The sequence below is a fragment of the Gallus gallus genome, chromosome 1 (assembly GCF_016699485.2).
Source record: "Gallus gallus isolate bGalGal1 chromosome 1, bGalGal1.mat.broiler.GRCg7b, whole genome shotgun sequence".
Lineage (NCBI taxonomy): Eukaryota > Metazoa > Chordata > Aves > Galliformes > Phasianidae > Gallus > Gallus gallus.
In genome coordinates this window covers 64,398,923-64,420,652 of record NC_052532.1, presented here as the reverse complement: position 1 = coordinate 64,420,652, position 21,730 = coordinate 64,398,923, and the positions used below count along the sequence as shown (strand labels likewise).

At 41.8% G+C, this 21,730-nt stretch overlaps 1 protein-coding gene across 22 annotated transcripts in view; it reads right to left on the bottom strand.

The window, feature by feature from the left end:
• Positions 1-11,471, bottom strand: part of PLEKHA5 (pleckstrin homology domain containing A5) — a 170,768-nt gene extending 159,297 nt beyond the window's left edge. For 21 of the 22 annotated variants that reach the window (XR_003071195.3, XM_025141874.3, XM_015291916.4 and 18 more), the window contains exons 1-3: positions 11,364-11,471; positions 11,179-11,255; positions 8,483-8,540 (exon numbers count right to left, since the gene is read on the bottom strand). Coding sequence is in view for 20 of the 22 variants with exons in the window: in XM_025141874.3 (XP_024997642.1) it covers positions 8,483-8,540; positions 11,179-11,255; positions 11,364-11,461 (233 nt within the window). In the remaining 2 variants the exon portion in view is untranslated. Of the gene's footprint in view, positions 1-1,808; positions 3,592-8,482; positions 8,541-11,178; positions 11,256-11,363 lie in introns of those variants that run through there. The other variant, XM_040655862.2, reaches the window with a different exon arrangement.
• Positions 11,472-21,730: the final 10,259 nt, after the last annotated feature.

Genomic DNA, 21,730 nt, shown 5'->3' with positions numbered 1-21,730 from the left:
ATCATGAGTACGTACCGGAACAAGGACTGCTTTAGCAACAAACTCATAAAATTCATTGTATCTGAGAGCATTATGGGCTCAATTTCACCAACTTAAAATACTGGCTCAAATGTCAAATGCTTTAAGCATTTAGATACAATAAGTAGAAAACTTTAGCTGTGACTAGTTGATCTATTAATTGCACACACAAAAAAGTAACACTTGTGTGCTTTATCAGCAGAAAGTATTTCACTGTCTCAGATCAGAGCTAAGCAAGGGATACACACACCAAGCACAAAAAACAGAAACTCTACCATAAAAGAGATTTTAAGATCAGAGAAGATCACATGAATTTGTAATGACGTTTAACTTACATCTTGATTCAGATGCAAATGAATTGTTACTATAAACATTTGATGTTATGACACTGCTTAAAAACACGCTTCTGGTTGTAATTTCCATTTTCAATCTTTTGTATCAAACTTTAAAACTTCTTAGTTGAAACCTTTGATAAAATAAGTAGATTACTGCGTATATGGAAAGCTATAAAGTAACCTTACAAAATGGTGCAGCCAATATACTTAAGAATATATATACATACACCCCCCCTCCCTCCCATACACACAAACACAAGTGTTAGCCAGCTTTACTCTCTCTATCAAGATACCATTTTGACGTTCAATCATATTAAAGGTATTTTTCGCCTCCATTGGGATTTAAGAGCACCACTCATTTATTCTGATTGCACACAGCATTTTATTTCAGACACAGCTTTCTTCCCTTCTTAAAAACCAGGTGCAGTGAAGGACACAAGATGTCACGACACCTGTTTTTAAAGATCCCCCAAATCATTCTCAAGAATGGTAAATGTCTAATACTGGTCAGCAGCTGCTTAGTTTGTAGGATTTAAACACAAGGAAGTAAAAAAAAAACCCACCAAAATAACAGATTTTTTTTTCCCCCTAGTACTACAATTCAGATGAAATTATCAAAATTTGCATTTTTTTGCAGAATTTATACAATTTCATCAGTCCTACTTAGTAAGTGAGTAGTAAAGAACGTGAGTTTCTCTGAAACGCTGGAATTGAAAGATAGTAAAGGAGACACCTAAAACCAAAGGGTTAACTGAGTGTTTCCTTCTGAAACACCTTTGTTTACAAGGATTCCTCTTATCTGGTCTGACACACTGAAATGTTTTCAGGCAATAAAACACAAATTAGTTCTTTAACTACAAATGTCTACGAAATACAAGTTGTAGTAGACTTTGGAAGAGAAAACAAATTTTAAAGAACAGGCTGCTTGTTAGTCTACCTTTTCTTACAAGTTACTGCTTTTACTAAGTCACCATGGAGAAAGCCACAAAGAACCAAGTTGCTGAAGCATCCTGAACATGCAAACATTTTTTTTCCTTTTTTAATTGTTTATATAAAGCTCTACAAGCATTGCAGGCAACACAAGCATTCAAAACACTGTCTAAAAGCCTTTTTTCCACTTCGCAAACAAGTGTTCAATTTAAGTTTTGTATGTCCAGAGCAGAAAGATGCAACACCATAACCAACCGTTTGAAAGCTGCCTGGCCTATCCAGTGTGGGAAGTTGGAGCCTTCCCCAGATAGTTTACTGAGGTGCCTATGAACAAATCCCTGCTCTGAAACTTCTCCTTCTGAAGATGGCTGCTGTTGTAACCTCTTCCCAACATCACTGTCAGAGAACACATTCCTTTCAGCCAAAGGCAAGCACAGAGGAAAGCAACCATCTCCCACATTCAAAAGAAAGGAGGTAAAGGAAGGAGGAGAGAAAAGAGAGATTTAAATTTAGTTAGTTACTTACTGAAACCGAGAAAAAACACATAGGCTCCACGTTGACAGAAGCCCCAGCAGCCAGAACTGAAGAGCTTTGCTTCCAGTCAGTGTCTGCCTCAAGCTTCACAAGAGCTTTCTCCCTCTCTCGCATGCACAAAGAAGCATACTAAGACCAGTCTGAACTGCCAAGCCAAAGTGTATCTCAGGTTTAATGAAAGTGCAATTCATTAGAATTAGAATAAGAGCCAGCATAACATAAACATACGCAGGAAAAACAGGCTTAGCGTAGCACCACAACAGATGCCGGTTTTGATCTGGTAAAACAAAACACTCATAGACCACAAGAAAAAAAGAAAAAAGCATGAACCATTCCTTTAAGTAAAAGCAAAACAATGTGCACTGGGTCAAATTTGGACCTGTAGAAGTTTCACTGAATAGTGACTACACCAATTGCACACCTCTGTTAGCAAAGATCAGGAGGTACCTGCCTGCCAGCTCAGCCACTATTGGAAATGGCTCTCAGCTCAAGGCACTGCAGGGCACAGGGACTGAGATAGGAAGAGAAAAAGCATCTGTATAGAACTGATGGAGCAAGGAAGGTCTCAAAATGCCTGGGGAGGGGGGAAAGGGGAAGAGGAACCGGTTGCCTGAGGAGGTTGCGGATATCCCATCCCTGGAGGCATTCAAGGCCAGGCTGGATGTGGCTCTGGGCAGCCTGGGCAACCCTGCACATAGCAGGGGGTTGAAACTAGATGAACATTATGGTCCTTTTCAACCCAGGCCATTCTATGATTCTGTGAGTCTATGAAGGCAAGCCTTCACACAGTGTGGATACCAAAAATGAAAGCCCACAGAACAATTATCTTCACAGTAATAACAAAGTGTGCATCATCTTTATCTGCTGATATTAACTCCATAAACAATGAAGACCAAAATTAGAAAAGAAATATTACCACTTCCAAACCCTAAGATCTAAAATTGCTGAAGTTGGCTTAGTAACATTAGTTATCAAAAACCTTGAGTGGTTCCAGTGTCTTTCTAATGGATTTCCATGTTTCATGTTACAAATTCTATGTAGTTTTTTTGTATTTTTTAAAGTAATTACCCATTAATTCTTACAAATATTTAAAAAGTTGGTAATATTTAGAAGCAACAACAACAAAGAATGCAACATTAACTTCTCCCATGGTTTCAAGTCTATTTCGGTAATACTAAAGCATTCAAGGTATTACTGAATTTAGAAACACACTTCAAGAACAAGACAGCTCAAAACGTCAGCCACAAAACGTCACACTCAAAAAAAGCTTTACAAGCACAAGAATCCTTAGCTTTCACGTTTGATTTCTACTTGCCACACTACCTTTGAAATAAGTTCCTAAGCAAAGAATTGCAGTCCCTGTTGGGCACACAGCTCGTTTTTGTAGGATGCATCTGTGTCACCTTCCCACCTGGGAGAAATCCCAACAAGTCTGCTGCAAGGAAATTAACTCCCACCCCTGGTCCTTTAACTGACTTGTCAGTGCCAACTGCCCTTTCAGTCTCCACTCCTTTTCCTGCACCTAGTCTCACCCGCTCACAGCCTTCTCCTGCAGTAGGCCACATTTCCTCCTCTGTCCTCTTCTTATGCGTTCCTCTCTAAGCCGATTTTAGGGCCCAGCCCTCCTTCTTCTCCTCTGACCCACACTCATTTATTCCAGTGCCAAGAACCCTTCCACCTCCACTCCCTGTTTCTGCACTGCACCCACTCCACTGCTGCCTTTCCCTCATGCTGCTGTAGCCCCCTGGCAGCTAGCCCATCCCACAGCTCCCCCACAGCAAGATTCCCTTTCTGTTCCTATCTGCCTCCACAGATTTTTTTATTTTTATTTTTCCCTACAGAGCAAGAGTGTGTGCTTTCCCCAGGGCTCCCAAGAAAGACAGCTTCATCCTTTCCACGGGGAGAACTGCAGCAGAAGCTTTAACGTAGTGAGGTGTTTTACTGAGCACTTCCCAAGAAGGATGCTCCCTGCACTAATTTTGGTTCTTGAAAATACTGCAGTAAGACAAAGATGTAAATCTTAAAAATACATAGCAAGTTTGCATGCAATCCAAAAAAGTTCTCCTTTTCTGAACTGCTTTGCCCAAAGGTAGAAGGCACAGATCAGTTTGCTGTAGTTTTGTGTGGCAGGTCACCCATTCACCTAGACCACTATTTCATCCAGAGGTCTTACGAAAGAAAAAAAAAGAAAAAAAGGCAGGAATAAACTTTAGTCTTTCCTAACTTTTAGCAAAATAAGTGACAGAGGTAACCAGAGCAGAACTAAATTTCTTGGAGGAATACTGTGACTCTTACTGCTGGAGAAAAACAATCTGTTCTTACTTTTTTTTTTCCAATTCCCATTTTTCCTCTCAATAAAGGGCTTCTCTGCAAACACTACTAGTTGTTGTTTGATTTTTCTCGAGAATTTCTCAGCTGAATGGGAGAGGATCTTTAGAATGCACATAAAAGACAAAGGTTCAAACAAAAGCTGAATTCTTAATGAGCAGGAGTTTATTTTAGTAAACAACAGAAACTCAAGGCTGAAAAGATCTCATCTCATTTAATCGCCTAATAGATTTTTCTTACCTACCCAATTTTCAAACTACATGTTTGAAAGCCAATTCTATTGATGAAAGTCTCCACAAAAGCATTTGAAACATCTACTTGATTCAACAGCGAACTCACCTCAGCTTCAACCTGGGTTTACCAATACCTTTATTCAGCAAGTAACAGGCAGAAACTCTTCTGGTAAGTAGAGGAAAACACAGCCTTCAACACAAAACTCTAAAATCCAGATTTAGACTTCCTAATTCTTTGTGTTCTTAAGGGTATTCACCTAGTGACTTCAGTCAGCTTTCATACCGTCCAAAAATTATCAGCACTATGCAGGGCTAAGAAATATCGAAGTCTACACATCTTAACAGCTTACCTAAGAATACTTCCATAGAAGTCCCATGAGTTAGACCAATGCAAAACTCTTCAAATATCACTGGATTGATTTTTGAATAACTTTATTTTGTAAGTTAATAATCTAAACATAAACCTGATGTAAAAGTCATTCCGAAAGTACTACCATATGTCTAGTACTACCATAATGAGAAATTAATTAAAACATAGCAGGAAAAGCAAGCAAATGCCCAAACTTAAATAGTTGGGTGTTTTTAACCAGGGAAAAGTTTCTTGAACATATAATCAAACACATATACACACAGAGAAAGACATATTTATCCAATTTTATAGCACTCTAAACAAGTACATTGGTACCTAATGATGATACAGTAATTAAAAATATCAGGTCCAAAATTCTCATTAATCTTAGAGGTAAGAAGCTGAAGCCAGTGACCAAGTATGTCTTTTCTATTATGTACCATACTTGGATTGTCACATTGGTCTATTTCCTCATACACTTATAAATAATAAGTAAATTAAGTATCCCACAGTACTGTTGCCTGTTTTGAAGACAAAGCCCTCAGTTTTCCAGAGCTCATGATGAGTTCAATACACTACATATAATTCAACAGTGCACTGAAATATTCTATGAAAAAAAGAAAACTCCAAGTTTTTCAACGTATTATGCCTTCACTTTCAAACTAAGGAGTTTTACTCCATATTATTATTATGTTTTACCTGATAATACACAGGTATTGAACTGACAATAAAGTAATAATTAAAGACCATACTTTACCAAGCAATACCTTTTATCATCTGCATTTAGAGGGGAGGGGGACGGGCGTGGGAGAAAGACACTGACATTATCAAGTATTACAATTCTCCTACTAATCCAAAACACTAGTCAAAGGCCTAGCTAACATCAACTTATTAACATAACTCTATACCAAAACTAAAACTTCACTGAGCAATGTAAATAACTCTGCACCTATCCTTATTTCAGAATATTTCCTTTTTAAAAGACAAAACAAACTCAATGTTATCGAAAAAAAAAAAGTGTCACCATTCAGTATCTACTCATTCTGAAAATGAATGCATGCATCATAAGGAAAAATAAGGTGTCCTTTAAAAATAATCCCATTTCGATGCAGTCTGCTTCCTGAGTCATTTGTTTGAAATGCCAGTCCCAGGAATGCTAAGATTTAGATGACGATTATCTCCTCGACATTATCCCAATTTGATTACACAGTGTTTACTACATCAAAGCCAGAAAAAGCACAGTAATAGATTCAGTGACACACCCACTTGGAACACCGAAGACCTATTATTAAAGAACCATAAGAATCATTTTCAAAAGGTTTTTATTTTCAAACACAGTCTAGCATAAGATCTTACCATAAAGCAAGGTTGTTAAATATTTTCATTCAACCCACATATTTGAAGCTGTGGCTCAGAAGCTAGGTGAAATTATTTATGTGATCAGGAAACTTGACTATCCTTCTTATATAACTCTCCTATTGGACACATTACAGAAATTCAGCAGCCAAGTTTCACATGGTTGAACACATCAATAGAGTGCCATTAACATTAATTCCTCTGGAACTCCACCAGTCATATCAGAACTCAAAACAATGCATTTTTTTTCAGGCCAGACCCTGAGCATGTTTTTAGTATTTTTAGTTTTAGCATAATTTTATTTTGCTTTGATCTACATAATAAGCATTGACATTTAGCAAATACATACATTCAAGCAAGCAGGTTGAAAATGCATATGTGGAGATGCCTGCGTAGACAAGGTCATAACAACCTGTGCTGCTTCCCAGTCATGTGGGCACACCATGGTAGCTAAGACTCAGACAACTAGAATGATTATAATCAGCACATCATCCAGAGTTACACCGCATAGGATAGTGATTATAATGTTGTCACCCTGTCTGCGTTAGCTCTCGCATCTTGCCTAGCATTCAGCTCTACTGGTGCTGGAGAACTTTAAAAGGAGAAGCTATCATCAGGCACAAGCCTCAACCCAGCCTGAGTAGCTACACCTTTGAAACAACAAACACATTTAACTAAGGATGACAAACTGGTCCAACCATCTGAACCTTTCAGCAGACTTGACAGCACTACCCCTGCTATCCTCCTACATCGATCAAATCACAGAGAAGTGTTGTTTGTGCAACATGTTTTCAAAGATGTGGCACAAATTTAAATATAAGCAGAGCTATTTAGTGTTGGCTATCAGCAAAACAATCAACTTAATGTCTCTCTTAACAGTTACGATAAAACCGTGAACACAAGACCTCAGGAGGAGTACACAAACAAGCCACCACTTGGTTTATCCATGCATACTCACATCAACCGCTCTACAATAGCTGCCCTTACACATTTCTTTTAATCCGAAGAAAACTCAAGCTGATATTTTCCAGTTACTATAGCTAATACACTCTCTGTAGGCTTATTCTATGATAAATTGCTCAATGCGAAGGTATAGAAAAATACTTCTCTGTATTATATACACAGTTTTAATTTTCACTCTTCTATATTTAACAATGCAAACAGAACAGCAGAGGGTGAAATCTTTAGCACGTTCTTGTCCTCAGACCTGTGCAGTTCTTGTCATTTGTTAAACAATACCAATGTAATGTAAGCTACAAGAAGGCAGAACAGAGCAGTGAAACAAACACGTTGTCTAGTAACAAAAAGGCCCCTTCTAGAGAGCCTGGCACAGGTTCTGGTCACATTTTTGAAGAATTACTCTTCAGTATATTCTTTGGAATTTTGTTCAGTGTTAACAGTTTTCCTACAAGCATGCAAAATAAACCATGCAACACTTGCCTAAAACCCATCTCACAGTGTTTACAATGCAACTTACACAGAGCAGCTACCTTCTGCTCAACACTAAGACAAGAGCAAAACCCACCTGAAGCCTACAGCCCTGTGACCATTGGTAATCTTCACTTGCAGAACTCACCCCACTGATGATTGAATGATGGAAAACTAACTACATAGCATAGTGAACAAAAATTCCTGAATGTATTGAGTAAAGTCTGCAACTTGTCAAATATTAGAAAAACAGAATTTTAACTGGACCAATACCCATGGCTGCCACTTTAGAACTTTCCACTTGAGGACAGTCTGACTATCTAGAGAGACACACTTTCTAAGATGATCCAATCAACACGACCTCTGGAATTCTACACTGGAGCTCTATTTCCATGCTCCTCTTTCAAAAAGAGCATACAGCAATTCTACCACAATGGACACACTCCTTCAAAAGCACACTAAAATCTGAAGAAAAAAATACTGAAATAAAAAAAACAAATCAAAAATAGAAATAGAAACAAGGGATCTGCAAGGCAGTTGCATTAAACTTTTAGAGTGGCTTCAAACAACGACTACAGAACAGGGCTCAGATCGAGACTCTTGTCCCAACAACCAAGTAAGATCTTGCCTTTCTGACAATATGACACAACAGTGCATACATACAACAGTCAAAACCACAGAAACTGAATGTCTTCTTGACTTGCACAGATATTTGCTGCCAGTTAGTCACATTCATAGCAGAAATTTCATTTGAATCCAAATCTTTAAGCAACTTTAAAAGCATTAGCACAAAAACTCAAGAAATAGTTTCACCTATAGAGAATGTCTTTAACATAGGACTTCATATGACAAGCTCGAACAATTCTTTTCAACAACATTTATATTTAGTTTGGAAAAGGTTCAAGACTACAGCGGCATTCAGACAAACTAATTAGAATTATAGCATTGTGACAGATAAACTCTCAACTTACTTTACATAGTATCTTGCACCTTCGAAAGTGTAAGCTTCCTCCCAACCTGTGGGTAAGTCTGGAAAACAAGTAGCAAAGCACAGTAATTAACTTTTGAAGCACTGCTAGTTACACTGGTCTACTCCCTAACACTAATGTAATTAACATTTGTCCCTTACTCTAGATGCTGAAAGCTCTAGTCCTGTAAGTGAGCATTTTTAAATTGACTCAAAATACTATCTCATTAGTTCTGTAATCTAAGACAAACAGAGCACACAGAGATCTGATTTGGATTTGTCGTTCCCAAATAGCAACAGTTCAAGCCTGTCTTGTTTAACAATGTTTTCTCCTTTGTCAACTCACTGGAACTCACAGTCATTGCCAGTTCTTTCTGCCTTCAACTTCAGTAGCATCAAATCACCTGACAGGGAGAGATCTAAGCAAAAAATCAATGTAAGGAGTTTGTGCTTTGTGCAAGTCACAGGCATTGTAACAGGCATGGTATCAACTACACCACACTGCTATTTCGTATTAGCATAATTCCACCGCTGATGTGACTAACAAGCGCTCCTGCAGTGTTTACAACTCTATCCAGTTTCACATGAAAATAATTCTCAATGCAAATCTAGTGGAGGAATTGGGTACATCTTTTCCCTCTGTGTTATCACTCTTGGGAATCAGGAGCCCACATAAAAATGAAAAGAAATCTCACTGGAAAAAAAATCCAAACCACTACTAATGGTCAGCTTCTTTCAAGTAACGGTTTCCTGGTGTAATGGAAGATCTGAAGGCGTCGGACACCACTATGCAACTCCAGATGCACCACTGCCATTAAGTTTACTCCAGTTGATAAAAGCACTAATTGATAGGCAGGACTCGCTCGCTGAATTAGAGAAGCAAGAATATATTTTCTGGTAAGGGTAGAAAACACTCAGTCTGAAGGATGTGATTTTTCCTGTTTGCTTATTTGCTCTGGCTGGCTTTTATTTCACTGCTGTGAAATATCTGGGGGAAAAAAAAAAAAACCACACAGAATCAAAGCGTCTTGACACAGACACAGGGCAAAGTCCGTCAAACAGGAAGACTCTCCAGCAGAAGAATTTATGGATGCTATAAGAACGTGGAAAAAAGCATACCCTTCCGGGGTATTTCTCCAGAAATAAAAAGCCCTTCTGTTTATAGTGCAGGATAAGGTTTTCTTCATTGACTAGTAAATATTTCACAGTATTATTTACTAGCAAGCTTCACAATACACATTTCCAAGAGAAATTCATTCGCTCAGAAATGGTCTCTTACGACGTATTTTAAACTTCTTTTGAGTACGTTCAGAGATGAATTAACACACACACGTTCACACAGAAGAAGATTTGCTTTGCAGGTACTTCAGTATTTTCCGATCTACAAATCATGGCCGTGGTACTCAAGGTCATCCCTCACCGAGTATTTGGAAATAAGTTTCATCTCACAGAATCGTAGAATTGCTTAGGTTGGAAGGGACTGTAAAGGTCACTGAGCCTCCAACCTCCTGCCGTGGGCAGGTTGGCCAAAAGTTGTTTACCTGATAATAACTCCCCTAACATTGTATCCAGCACTCAAGACGCTCTAAAGCTCTGCTTCCCTTAGAAGGGGCTTAATGGCAGAAATAAACGAGACGCTGAGAGAATTACTGGTGAATCACCATCAGTCAACAGAGACGCCGCTGACAGCTCGAAAAAAAAAAGAATTAATGCTCAGCTAATATTAACGTCCAAGTAGCAGAGCACTTCACATACATCTGCCCCCATGCACGCTGCTGCGAATGAAAGCTGCTTTCTCAATTAATCTGAGTACTGAGAGTGGGGAAAAGAGGAGCCTGATATCAATCAGTAATTCTATTTCCCGGCATTAAATGACTCCTTCAGCATCAGCCCTTCACTGCAGATTAAGCCACAGAGTTCTGATAGCCAGAACCCGCGCACTGGGAACTCCTCCCAACTCGCGGAAGACCGTCCGCAGCTTACTAAAAGCCCATTTCCGATTCTTAAGGAACGGGAACGCGTAATGAGCACGAAGCAAACACAAAAAAATCAACCAGCCCGGCAGGGTCCGATCGGCGGGCAGCTCTCCTGCGGTTACACGCAGAAGGAGAACTGCGAGCCGCTCTCCACCACCTCCCGGCGGCACACGCACCCCGCCGTGCGGAGACGGGCGTCGGGGCTGCACCCCCAGCGCCTCCCGCTGCTCCTGCTCCGGAGCCGACACCGCCTTCCTCCCAGCGAGTTACCCCAGCGCTCGGGTCCCCTTCCTCTCCCCCCTCCGCCCCTCTCGCAGTCACTTGGAAACCACCCACGCGCTCAGCCCGGATGGGAGCGCGGGAGGAGCGGGGTTTCCAGGTGACCGGCTGCCGCCGGCAGACCCAGCGCGGCGACACGGGGGGCACGGGCGGCAGAGAGGGGATGCCGGGCAGGTGAGCAACCTGCAGACGGCTGAGGGCAGAGAGGAGCTCTCACGGTATCACAGCGGCGACACAAGGCGGCAGGAGGAACGCGAGGGAACGGCGCGGAGGGAAAACGCGGGTGCAAAGGCGGCGTGCGGGGAGCGCCGCGGGGCCGGGGGCAGCGGGAGGGGCCGGGACGCCCCGGGCTCGGCCGGCGGCGGGCGGGGCGGCAGCGCGGGGCCGGGCGGCCATGGCGGGGCAGGGCCGGGGGTCGCTGCCCCACCGCCGGGAGGGTTCCTACCTGCGCTGCGGCGGTGCCCGGTGATCACGGCCTCTCCGGTCAGCGGGTGCAGCCAGGTCGTGCTCTTCGCCTCCTCGCTGCGGGGACGCACACACGGACCGGTCAGCGAGCAGTCGGGAAGCGGCCCCCCCCGCCCAGCCCCCGCCCCGCGACCCCCTCCCTCCCCCCAGCAATCCCCCGCTCACTTGATGAAGAAGACGCGGCCGCCCTGGCTGATCCCGTAACTCCAGCTGCCGGGCAGCGCCCGCAGCCGCTCCACGCTCAGCTCCGCCGGGGCCGCCATGGCCGAGCGCAGCTACCAGCGCAGCCGGGGAGAGCCGAGGGGAGCGGGGAGGGGGGGCGAGGGGGGAGCGGCGCGGGCACGAGCGAGCGCGTCCCCGCCGGCGCCGCCGACACCTTGGGGAGGGGGCGGGCGCCGCGCGCGGGGGAGGAGCACGGCGGCACGCCCCGCCCCTCCCGCGCGGGCACGCTCCGCCCGCCGCGGGGGCGCGCGCGGCTCCCCGCTGGCAGCCCGCCCGCCCGCGGGGGCGCGCCTTCTCCCCCGCCGCGGCCGTTGGGGCGGGGCCGCGCGGCGAGTTCCGGCGGGGGGGAAGGGCGGGAGCGGACCGCGCGGGTAGCGCGGCCTCTGAGAGGGGTGGGGGTTGTCCTGTGGGCGATGAGGCTCCGGCTGGCAACAGTGATGGCGAGGGGAATGAAGAGTCCCTCTACTGCCGCGGCCCGCTTGAAGAGAGCGGAACGCACGCCCGGGGCTAAGCTCAGACCCAGCGCCTGTCCCGTGGCGGGATCCTGAGGTGTGCCACAGCCCCCGGCTGCCAGCACCAGCTCTGCTCCTCGGGTCTTTACGGCACGCTTTCCTACAGGAAATTAAACTTCTGTCGAATTTCTTCCAGGAGTGCGTGTGCTCCTCTGCTCTCAACTTCTGACTTTCCTTTTATTTCTCACGTGTGGCCTTCAGCAGCGAGCGATACCACGCTTTCCCTCGTGGACGCGGCGCTGACGGAGCTGTGCCTGAGCGCAGACTCGGGGCACAGCAGGCGTGCGCGTTCTGTGCTCCGGGAGGTGGTCGTGACTGAGGTGAAATCCACGCGTAGAAGTGGATCTGTGTGTGTCCTTGTGTTGTGGCGAGCAATCTGAGTGGGTACACTCGGCTTTGATTGAAGTTACAAATAAAAATTACAGATTACTAAAACTGCATGGTGGCTGTGATCTTTCTGAGAGAATCTTGCCTTACAAAACCACGTTCTAGACCAGAACTGGGAAGCCTGGGGTGTTCCCCTGTCCACAAAAGCATTTAAACTCCCAGCTGGCCGTGTTGTGCAGAACAGCTTTGCCCTCCTTGTGCTCCCATTCTGATTAAAATCTGACAAAGCGAGTTGCCATGTGGCATGTTCCCCACCACACCTTGTGGCTAAAACCTTAAAACCCAGTTGTCCTGCACAAGGTACTCCAGACCGAAAGCACAGTGAACATGTCAGCAGGCACTGTTATCTTTAAGTAACTGGATGTGAAGTAAGAATCCCTTCCTGCCCAACATTACCCTTCGTTTCCACTCACCGCTGACAGCACCTGAGATTTATGGACTACCAGACAAAGATACGCTGGGGAGAACACAAGTTATTCTCTAAACAGTTCCTTCTCCCCTCAGAGCAAGAGCCCTCGGGTGACGAGTAAAAGTGAATAATGACCCTTCCATTGAAGAGCTGTGGAAGACTGCCTGGCAACAGCATGGGGGAAATCACATACGTTTTGGGCTTGTGAGGCAGTGATCGCAACTGACTTCCCTCATGCAGCCTAACCAAAGCAAAGAGCAACTGCTCTCAGTCTTAAGAGCACTGTGTACCTTCCATCATGCAGAATCAGCTTTCTTCACTAGCAGAAGGTAGCATACAATACACATACAAGATGTGTATTGGCCCAGATCCATAAAATAAGCTAGATGATGATAGAATTTAGGTGCATAAATCCTTCCAAAACTCAGCGTGTGCTTTGCTATACACCTTCCTTAGGAAACTAAGTTTTGCCAGTACTTCACCTTGCAGCCTTCCTTATGTTTTGCTTGCGTTTGGACTCACTGCCTTCTTGGTAAAAACCAAAGAGCGCAATGCATAAAGTATATCAGAGCCTGCCTGAATTCTTGGATGAAAGCTTGCCATGGAGTCCTGATAAATTGGCTGCAGTCAGACCATGCCTAGGGAGGACTTACCGGATTAGTTTCTTTATAATTCACAGCAAACAGGTTGCTGGCAGCGTCACCACCAAGAACTGTAAGAAAACCTCTTCAGCCTGAAGGATGAAGGGTTTTTAGAACCATGTCATTCTCTTCCCAGGAAAAAGCTTTTGCTCCATCCTCTAGGCTATTCGGAAGCTGAGACTGTTTGGTGAGTACACTGAAGGTGCTCCACCTCCCCCTTTGAAGTCACATTATTTTGCAAATTATTGGGCTATATGGTGGTAGTTTGACTTGCTGGTCTCATGAATAGGGAGCTCATCCAGGGTGTGATGGAAGATCCTTGTTCTACTCCATTGTTCAGGGACTCTTACTCACTTTATGTTAAACAGTCATCAAGTAAAATCCAGTATTTGTAGTTCTGAAACATATGGAAGGCACATTTTGACTCTCCTTACAGGAATTAATCCTGCAAGATGGCATGCACTATGAACTCATGTTGCTTTGACTTAAAGGGAGCTTATAATCAGGAGGGAGAGCTACTTTATTTTATAGTCTGATGGTGACAGGACAAGGGGAAATGGCTTTGAACTAAAAGAGGGGAGATTTAGATTGGATACTAGGTGGATAATTTTCATTGAGGAGGTGGTGAGGCACTGGAGCAGGCTGTCCAGAGAAGTTGTGGATGACCCTTCCTTGGAGTTGTTCAAGGCCAGGTTGGATGGGGCCCTAGTCAACCTGACCTAGTGGGTAGCAACTCTGGCAATGGCAAGGATGTTGGAACTGGATGGTTTTCAACATGCCTTCCAACCTAAGCTATTCTATGCTTCCATGATTTCTCAGAGGCCAGCGTTTTATCATTTTGTGGAATGGAGCTCTTGAGCAGTGTGAGTGAAACCACAATTGCACCACTTGTGCAGGCTGGTACCACTTGGGTTAACAGTTTTTCATTCTGAAAATTGCTGTTTAGTCCAAGTTTTTGCTTCAAACTTAGTATAAAAGTTTGCTAAAAGCAAATCATACACTGAGAATTCATAAAGTTCATTAGGAGTGGATCCTTTTTACAGTCAGATAAGTTCTTCAGTGCTTTTTAAAGACTTGAGAATAATATATTTTTAAAAAAAGCCATGCCACCTAAAAGGATTAAAATTCTCTTTTAAAAGCAGTTTATATCACCATAACAACTCCATGCATATTTTAAGGTATTACATATTTTACCTTTCTCATCATTCTTTTTTACTATAAAAATGAGCTAATAATTCCAAATGTGAAATTGGTCAGTCTGATACACGAGATTCTCATAAATCCATCAGGATTCTCTCATCTGGCCAACAGATCCTCTTCCCTGAAGAGATGAAGAGGAGCTGCTGCTGTAGTGACTACTAGCGAACAACTGCTCTCTGCCTTCTGCCCCTATGGCCTGATATGCCTGTTGCTCCTGTCACTGATCGGAAGCAGATGGAAGATGTGGAGCAAGTTGTTGCTGTGAGTGTGAGGCAGGATGAGGAACAGAGCCCTCCCAGCAGTGTAATGACCTCTCATCCCTGAGAGTTTGGGATAAAGTGAAAATCTGGCTCCTCTGAACTCTTTTCCATGGTTCTCCAATTTGAGCTCACTTTTTTCTTTCCTCTTTCTCCTCTCGAAGACAGTAGCTTTTCTAGCAGCTCCCTCAGGGTCAGGGAAGACATCAGAGCACTAAGTTTACAATTTTTTTTTTTTTTAATCATTTCAGCTCAGTAATGTAGTCATAATCAAAATACTTAAAATTCCTGAGGCAATAGAACCCAGTCCACAAAAGCAATAATCCCTTTAAATGGGATTAATTAAAAACCAGCACTGGGAGAGCATGCATTGACTAAGACTCAGAGAAATCCACCCACACCTCTCCCAACAGGTATGAGGTGACAACAAATGGTGAGCCAAGAAAAAGAGGGCTAAACCTAAGCCAGCAACCTCCGAAGCAGGGAGAGAATGGCAGTTTTGACATTCCACCTAAGACCTGTTCACAGTCTTGTGTTCATCAGGTCTGATTCTATGTATTCTGTCAATATGAATGAAATTGGATGAGGTAGTATTACAGAGTTGTCTGTGACTGTACATTTTTATGCTGTTTAGCTAGCAAGACAATATAAAATTTAACATGACAAGAAAAGACCATTGCTGGGGCTGCAGTATTACATTGCACATTCTAATAAGGAAGCGATTTCTGAATGGCGGGTCCCTTTTTAATCATAGAATCATAGAATATCCTGAATTGGAAGGGACCCACAAGGAACTCTGAATCCTTCCTTTGGACGTTCTCTTTTTCCCCCATCTCTAAATAAGCATTTATTTATTTATTTATTTATTTGCCTCCATAGTGATCTTGCAGTGCGTGGTCAATTAGATTCGTTTGCTAATCTGGTAGAAAATATGACATCAATCCTCTCAAATGATTCCTTTCCCATTAGATCAATAAATTGATCCAACTTGTCCTGATCCAACACTTGGAGTGGGGAGAGAAGATCCACTCCTGACAGAAGGGGAAAAAATTGTCATGCTCAGAAGTTAAAGTATCTTTATGTAGATACAAGAGGCAATTCACCTAGGTCAGAGCAAATAAGAAAGAAAAGTTTTCAGAGAGCCTCTGCAGACTGCTTCATTGGTAGAATGGAACCTCTTTTTGCTATGAGAGCCTGACAGCACTGCAGGGCTCTTGTTCAGTAGCTTTGAAGGCTGCAAGTTTTCCTAGGGGTCATTAGTCCAAGTGGCACAGTAGTCTTCTTCTGGGTTAGTGTAGAGCATCGATCTGACTGAACAAGCTGTGTATCATTAGCCTCACAGACTGATTTCACAGTTTGTGAGATAAGAGTTAAAGCCCATGCTTACTCAGGCAATAGAAAATTATTTTACAGTTTAATTGGTTTAATAATCTGTGCTCAAAAAAAAAAAAACAAAAACCAAAAAAACCCGTTTTGTTCATTTCAAAACTTTTTTAAGCTGCAATTAATGATTTTCAGGTAAGGCTGTGTTATGCAAAACTTTTCTTTCCCCTGAGACAATAAAGCCTTATATGAGGATTCAATTATTTTCCATTTAATTTCTTTAAAGATCCTGTCAAACTAACACAAAGTAAACTGCAAAGCAAGAGAGTGAGATTTACTTTTCCCTGGCAAGCAACATCAGAAAAGCAAATGGGCTCATTATTCTTCAGACCAGCATCATCTTGTCAGAAAAATACAGACCATTCAGTGCAATTTTGAACAGAGAACAGTTCTTTTCTATCATTTCTCTTCTAACTTTAGAGACTTGTTTACCTTTATGTCCGTGTCACATATACCACAGTGAGTTTCTGGCCCGGTCATCCAGCTTGAGACGATGGATGCCACAGTCAGGTCTTCATGTTTTGTTTACTGAGCATATTATATTCAACATCTCTGAAAAAAATGAGGCCTCAAGATCAAGAGCTGCTTTACTAGAACTTTCTACTTTTTTTCCCACTGTTTCACAGACGTCTAGCTTAGGCAGTCTTCAAACAACCACAACCCATGTGGTTGCCCATAACTTTCACATTACAGTTGAAGCATATTTTTTATTGTATTTATTGATCAAATTAGGTTAAATTAATATAAAGAAGGAAATAATTTCTGAGAAAAATAGTGAACTCAATATGCTGCCTGTCCTTTCACTGGCGGTGGTTAGCCACAACTGGTTTAAGCCAAGAAAATTCATCTTCTAAATAATACTGCGATTTGAATAATCTGGAATAAAATCATACACTGTACAACACATAAATTCTCTGTCTCTGAGCTGGACCACAGGTCTCACAGGTCTCTTCAGTTCTTGTAGACTTCAGCATCTGCTTTTTTATATACAGTCCTTTTCATTGCTGCTGCCCAACTCCTCAAAACATATTCTGCTTCAAGCAAATAAGGAGAAAATTCATGAGAAATATCCAGAAGGATTGCCATTATATATATGTACAGGCTCATGGGTGCAAAGTCCTGTCAGTCCTTCACTGTGTGATCTTTTCTCATGTGTGTTATTTCCTGTATTTGTTTAACGGGGCTAGTAACAATTTGCAGTGTCTTTCCATTTTCCATCCCATTACAACTATATAGTAAAGAAATAGAATTTTAAGCTATCTCTAATAAACATTTCAGCAACTGGTAGCATGTTTCCACAGTAATGCAAAATAATAGCATAGGTTTGATCTTTGAGATTTTTATAGATGTTCTTGTTACAATCTTGATGCTATTTTCCACAAAAGGCTGTGCTGTGTATACCTTGAGCTTGAAGTGCTTTAAGTGATACTATTTTTACAAGATATTTTACCTCATAATCAAATCATAGTCCATTTTCTGTAATTACCACAGCTGGAATAATATGTGTGCCAGCCTTTACAGAGTAGACATATGATTACCAGTGTAGTGGTTATATTCTTTAATAATGCTACAGCAGAATAATGAGAAAAGTAATATATTTTTAGCCTGTAATTTTTCCAACATTAGTGACAAATCCAGGACAGCTCTTAACTCGTTCTAAAGTTTACTTGCATATATTTAGATACAAGCTAATATCTGTTCCAACACTTCTTATTAACAGCATTCACCTTTTGTCATCCTAGCACTTTCTGATCTGGACTGTTTGCCAGAAATTCTATACTAGTTTTGCTATATTTTCATTTACTTCAGCATTCTTATGTACTTACTTTTTAAAATTTTATTTTTACGGTCTCCTGTTCTTCAATAGCATAAGCTTTTGAAGTGGTGGGTAGAACAGAGTTTCATCCTTTCAGGTTTGGTACCTTTACACCTGATTTATGTTACAGCCACAGTAAGAATGGTCTGTTTACTGCATGACATGAATTTTACCCACTTGTGCTGCATGGAGATACAACAAAAAAAAAGTATTTCTCAAACCTTACTTGCATAATTTTGTCCAAATGATATTTTTGATATTTCAGTTACTGAGATAGGGTTTTTCTGGGAAAATGAAATTGTTTCTGTAGGCCACTTTTACAGCAGCGGTAAGCTGGTCAATGCAGTCAATATAGTCCAGCGGAGAGCACTGCATCCTTTAAGGCCATCTGTCACTTGGTTACACCCAGTGATCCACTATCATTTGTCTCTTTAGTGCTTGCATAATCTTAGTTGGTAGTTGGTAGTCTGGAGGTTAAGCCTTTTGCTTGTTTAGTTCTGTCATATTTGGTTTGTTCTCATGTGGTTTTGTCATTCAGATGGTTATCAAAGTCTTTTTGATTTGTGGACCTCTCTTTTCCAGGGGAGGCACAAGCCCTGTGTGGCAGGCTTGTGTTCGCTAACAGCATGGTTAGCTTTCATTAAACACCTAGAAGCAGTTCACAGGTCACACAATCTGAAGCTCCCTGGTTAAATATTGCTGTTAATACATCTCCTCTTTTTTCTACCAGTTGTTTCTATCTCTCCCTGCTTGTAGCAAAGGTTAACCTAGCTTGATTTTTAGGAGTTTGCTTTTATCCTCGCACTTTAAGCTTTCCAAAATAAAATTAAATTTTCTTTATTCAGCAATATTAATCTCTTTTTTTTTTATTATTTCCGATTTCTGAATATTTAAAATGTTTGGTATTTTAAATTAGCATCCCTGTAGTACCTCCTCCTCTCTTTCATTATTCAGTATTAAATGCCTGAAAGTTACACATTCTTTTCTTTCTTAAGAAGAATTGCTTTTTTCCTGCACAAGTTCCCTAAATTTTGTAATTCAGTTACCTTGCCAGTCAGTCCATTACCACCATAAGAATCTCACAGAAAGTAACAGTCTTCTTTGTTCAGTATTTTAAATACTGCTTCTCACTAGCACATCCATTTTCTTTCGATTTCCTTTCTGTCTTGCTGCTCCATTGATCGCACTAGTTTTACTTTCTCATTTTTCCTCCCTTTCTCAGCCTCCTATGTCTAGCACTAAGGATAGCTGATGCCGATTCTGCCTTGAATCCTGCTTCATCTTTGCTTCTCCTAGCATTCTCCTTTAACTCTCCCTCCACTGCATTTCAGCTTCTTCTGATAAGGACCAGCATTACACAGAAGCAGGTGAAAACTGTGACAGGATGACCTCTCCTCTGCTATTCGTTTTCCCCAAAGGCTGCATTTTCTCTGCAGTGTTGACTGTGCACCTGCCCTCACTTGTGATAATTTCTGCAAAACTCGGCGTTTCCAGATGATCCCCAGAGGAGTCTGAATGGTGATGTGAATAATGTCCCCCTACTGTGGTCTGTTATGACCATCACTGCTTTATTTCACCTGCCCACTTGTTTTTCATTTTTAATGTCCATGTGACACCATCCTTCTCCCACTCTCATACTGAGCCCTCCATTACAAACGATATCTGGCTTTCCACTTTGCTCTTTTTGTAGCTGATGGCTTCATTTTCTGCAAAGTGATATGTGCTCCTCGCAAGTCCAGTCCAGGTCAGCCGCTCTGTTTCTCCAAACAAGTACTCTGTTTTGCTTTCCTTGTGTTGTTTCACCATGTTCTTCTTTCCATCAATGAAGCGACTGAGAACATTAAACCCTATTGTAACTTCTTAATATATCAGATTTTAGAAAGAGCAAGAAAGCATATGGCAAACTTGCAAATTGAAGAGATGCTCTTCTTAAAGCTCTGCCCATGCTTTGTTGTACTTGAAGCATCGTGTGCAAAAGCCTGATACTATTCTCAAACTAGGAAGAACACGAGAAAACTCACATCAGGCTCTTGCAAAAAGCTTGGAAGACAAAGAGAACTCTTGAGAATCTGAAATAAATTAAGTAATCCAGAATCTCAGGAAATGATAGAAAAAGAAAATAAAGATCACTAAGGAAGGGCAGGAGGGAGGGCATTTAAATAGATCCTGTAACAAAGACAACTGCAGAGGGGATTGCAAAAGCATAGAAGAATGAAGCAACCCTGCTCAATAGGAAACAGGAGTGAGCAGCAGTATGCCAAAGACCCTGAAGACTGATGGTGTTTCACAGCAAGCTGCAGCAGCAGAGCTCCCCGTAACACAACCACCATGCTAGACAAGCTATGAAAGCCCTAGTGGGAGCATTACATGTTGTTCAAAGAAGCCACAGGAGTATCAGATGAATGTCCTAATATTTGGAGTAATAGCTGGGACAGCACATTGTTTATCATACACGTATGTCCTTTTAGGAACATTGAAGGGAAAGGAGAAAGTTTACTGAGGAAAGGGGACGCTTTGTTCCTGCTTGATAGTCAGATTTTGTTTCAAGCACCACATATAAAGATTGCCTGTTGCAACAGAACAGAAGCAGAGAAAGAATGTGCTTTTTCAACAGGAATTGCTCAGTTCTGTGTACATGATTGTGAAAAACAAATCTTTTGCCAGTTCAGCTATCCAAGGGAATCCTTTCTTCAACTTTTTTGACCGTTAGTGAGAAAGATCATGTAAAACAGCAGCCCTATTTATGACGCTGGCAGAAGACACAGCGTTTTCTGTAACACAATGCATCAAATAAAAGAAAAATTAGAGAAACGAGAAAGCCATGTTTCCAGTATAATCTTAAAGCTATAGAAATGATCACACAAGAACACCTTTATGGAGGAGAATACAACAAGCAGTAGAAGAGGCCATGCTGTAGGCTGCAGCCAGCAGAGATGACAAGAAAGGCAGCAGTATGTGACCACATTGCAGCAGCATGCAAATAGCTGAAAAAATACTGAAAAACATCCCAAGGTGGCTGACACAAGAAGGTGCTTTCAAGTTTCCTCAGGAGATAACATAATGGAACAGACAACACTGTATTATTACACAAAGTATGAGAATTCAAATGAATTCTGGAACAGTTGTGCTAAGGACAATTGTATCAAAAGTGTGCAAATATTACAGGCATGTATCTGAAAAGATTATAGATTCTACACTCATCCAGCAAAACTATATTAAATGTTGACTAGGGAGCCACTAGAGCCACAACACACAAGAATTAATGTAAGTGGAAGAAAGATAAAATTGGTTTTGGAGCAGTTGTTGCTGTGGAAAAAATATATAACCGTTCAGCTGCAGACCTGTAAAAGACCTGATTCAATTCTGCACATGTACAGTATTACTAAAGAGTGTACACCTATATAGATATATATATATTAGGTGCTTATAGCCAATTCCTAAGGAAACTAGAGAAAAGAAAGTTGTTGCAATACTAATATGAGAAATTATCAGGTACTTTTGTTTTGATTGCTAAGAATGAAAGAGTTAACTGCAGAAGGAGAGCTTGGTTACACTGGTGATAGGGAGTAATCTATAAATAAATGCATTTCCCAGGTTTTCACAGAATTAGATAAAAAAGAACAAAATAAGATTGAGATAATTTGCCACTTCTTTTGTTGTCGCAGTTCTTCATTGCTTTTCATAATCAATGCACTGTCGTTATTT